The 2,068-nt window shown below is 31.1% G+C and overlaps 1 protein-coding gene across 1 annotated transcript; it reads right to left on the reverse strand.

The window, feature by feature from the left end:
• Nucleotides 1–337: 337 nt before the first annotated feature.
• LOC135955675 (trigger factor-like) lies at nt 338–1,065 on the reverse strand. Its single transcript, XM_065506034.1, has 2 exons — nt 1,032–1,065; nt 338–963 (listed from the first exon to the last, which is right to left on the reverse strand). The coding sequence occupies exons 1-2, from the start codon at nt 1,063–1,065 to the stop codon at nt 338–340; spliced, it is 660 nt and encodes a 219-aa protein (XP_065362106.1).
• Nucleotides 1,066–2,068: the final 1,003 nt, after the last annotated feature.

Genomic DNA, 2,068 nt, shown 5'->3' on the forward strand with positions numbered 1-2,068 from the left:
TTTTACAATGGTTCTAGTTCCACATATCATTCGGTAACTCTTTTCCTATATGAAACTTTTTGGGCATTTGGAAATCTCCAAGGTAAAAAAACTTTTTAGATTTCAACAGATTATTGTTTTTTAAGGTCCTATGCATTTGCTTAGTAGAACCTTCCTAAAACTACTTCCAATCGTGACAATCATTTGCTAAAGAACTAGTTCCTCAACAATTATAAATAACAGGAAAAAGATGCGAATATAACATTAATTTTAGGCCAAATAAAGTTTTTGAGTTAAAATATTTTACAGAATTTAGTTTTAAATAGAGTTTATTAATTCATATCCAAGAAAACCTTATTTATTCCTCATAAAATCCTGAACCTTCGTCATCGTCTTCATTTATTTCATCCACAAAATCTTCATCGTCAAATTGTATATCGTCTTCTGCATTATCATCATCATCATTCATGTAATCCACAGCATCTTCATCATCATATTGAGGCTCTTCTTCAACATCCTCATCATCATCCTCAATTTCATAATCACCATCATCACTTATTTCAGCAAGTTCTTCCTCAGTGATAGTGAAAATCGATTTCTTATTGTCATTATTTTCATTCGCCTTCTCCTCCTCCTCTTCACAGTTTTCACAAAAGTATAGATTCTTATCATAATTCACTTCATTGCCATTCTCATCGATATAAATCACACTAAGCTCCTCTAGATCAGTGGAATTTCCTTGAGTTTCTTTAACAACTTCAGGCTGAGCAGCTACCAAGGGCCTTTCTTGTGTCTCTGGTATATCCTCAAAAGGGCTTACAGTAGTGGCAGTAAAACTTTCGGGTTTAACAGCTTCCAAGGATTCTTCTGCAATGTCAGCCACCTGTTCATGTTGTCCAATTTCCAAAGGGCTTATAGATGTAGCTGTATAACTTTCAGGTTTGCGTACTTCCAAAGCTTGAGCATAAGCCAAAAGGGCCAGGGCTGTAAGTGAAAAAAAAATTAAATTATTTCCCAAAATTCTCAAATATTTTAAATAAACTGATACTCACCTATACATATGACACCAATTTTTTTAATATCCATATTTTCTATGGTAATGAAACAAAGTTTTTAGAACAACTAAACTTCTTGTAATACCTAACAAACCATTTTATAGACTTGTTACTGGAGTTTAAAACATTTGTTCGAATTACATACTTTAAAACACTTGTGTAAATATTGAAAAGTCTAGTGTGATCAAACATTTGTTCTAATGCAAACTTAAAACACTCATTCCCAAATTTTGTAGAGTAAATATGATCGAGGCCTTTAATATTTAGAAACTGTAAGTCAAGATTTTTTTAATATTTTGGTAGAAATTTGTTTGCTTAATACAACAGCCAGCACAGTGGTGACGATTCCAAAAAAAATTTTAATAAATATAAAACTTTTCAACTAAATACTAGATCAAGCTGCAAAAAACTGACTTGAGTAGAAGTCAAACTTTCAGAATAATAATTGTTGGATAATAAAGCAAGTTCAACAAATCTCCACTTAAACTCAAAGTTAAACAACTCCGATTTGAATGACATTTCGTAATTGTATCCATTTCTGAAACATTTTTTTTTCTAAAATTCTAAAGAATAGTTAAGATTTAGTAATTGTAGAACCTATCACTATTTCCAACACACTTATCCCCCTTTTCCAATCTCTGGTTATCGTTTTTCGTAACCATATCGAGCCCTTAGCGTCAAATTATCGTAAGCGACATTTTCAAAATTTTTTTTTTATTGCAAAAATTAAAATTTTATGGGCCGACTGATGTTTTAGCGTTCTCAGAATATCAAAATTATTAATAACTTCAAAATTAAAGGGGGTAAGATTTTATCGTAAGTCAATGTTTATATTTTACAGTAAACAAATTTTATAGTAAGCGACACACAGTGGTATAGAAAACAAGTAAGAAATTATGGTCGGTCAAGCCCTACCATATAATACCCTACACTAAGTCAAAGAGCAAAAAAAAATTTTCTTTTAAAATTTCAATAATTTATATTTTTGAGTGATTTTCGGAAGTGGGGTTATATGGGGGCTATGACCAATTATG

This window comes from Calliphora vicina, chromosome 3, assembly GCF_958450345.1.
Source record: "Calliphora vicina chromosome 3, idCalVici1.1, whole genome shotgun sequence".
Lineage (NCBI taxonomy): Eukaryota > Metazoa > Arthropoda > Insecta > Diptera > Calliphoridae > Calliphora > Calliphora vicina.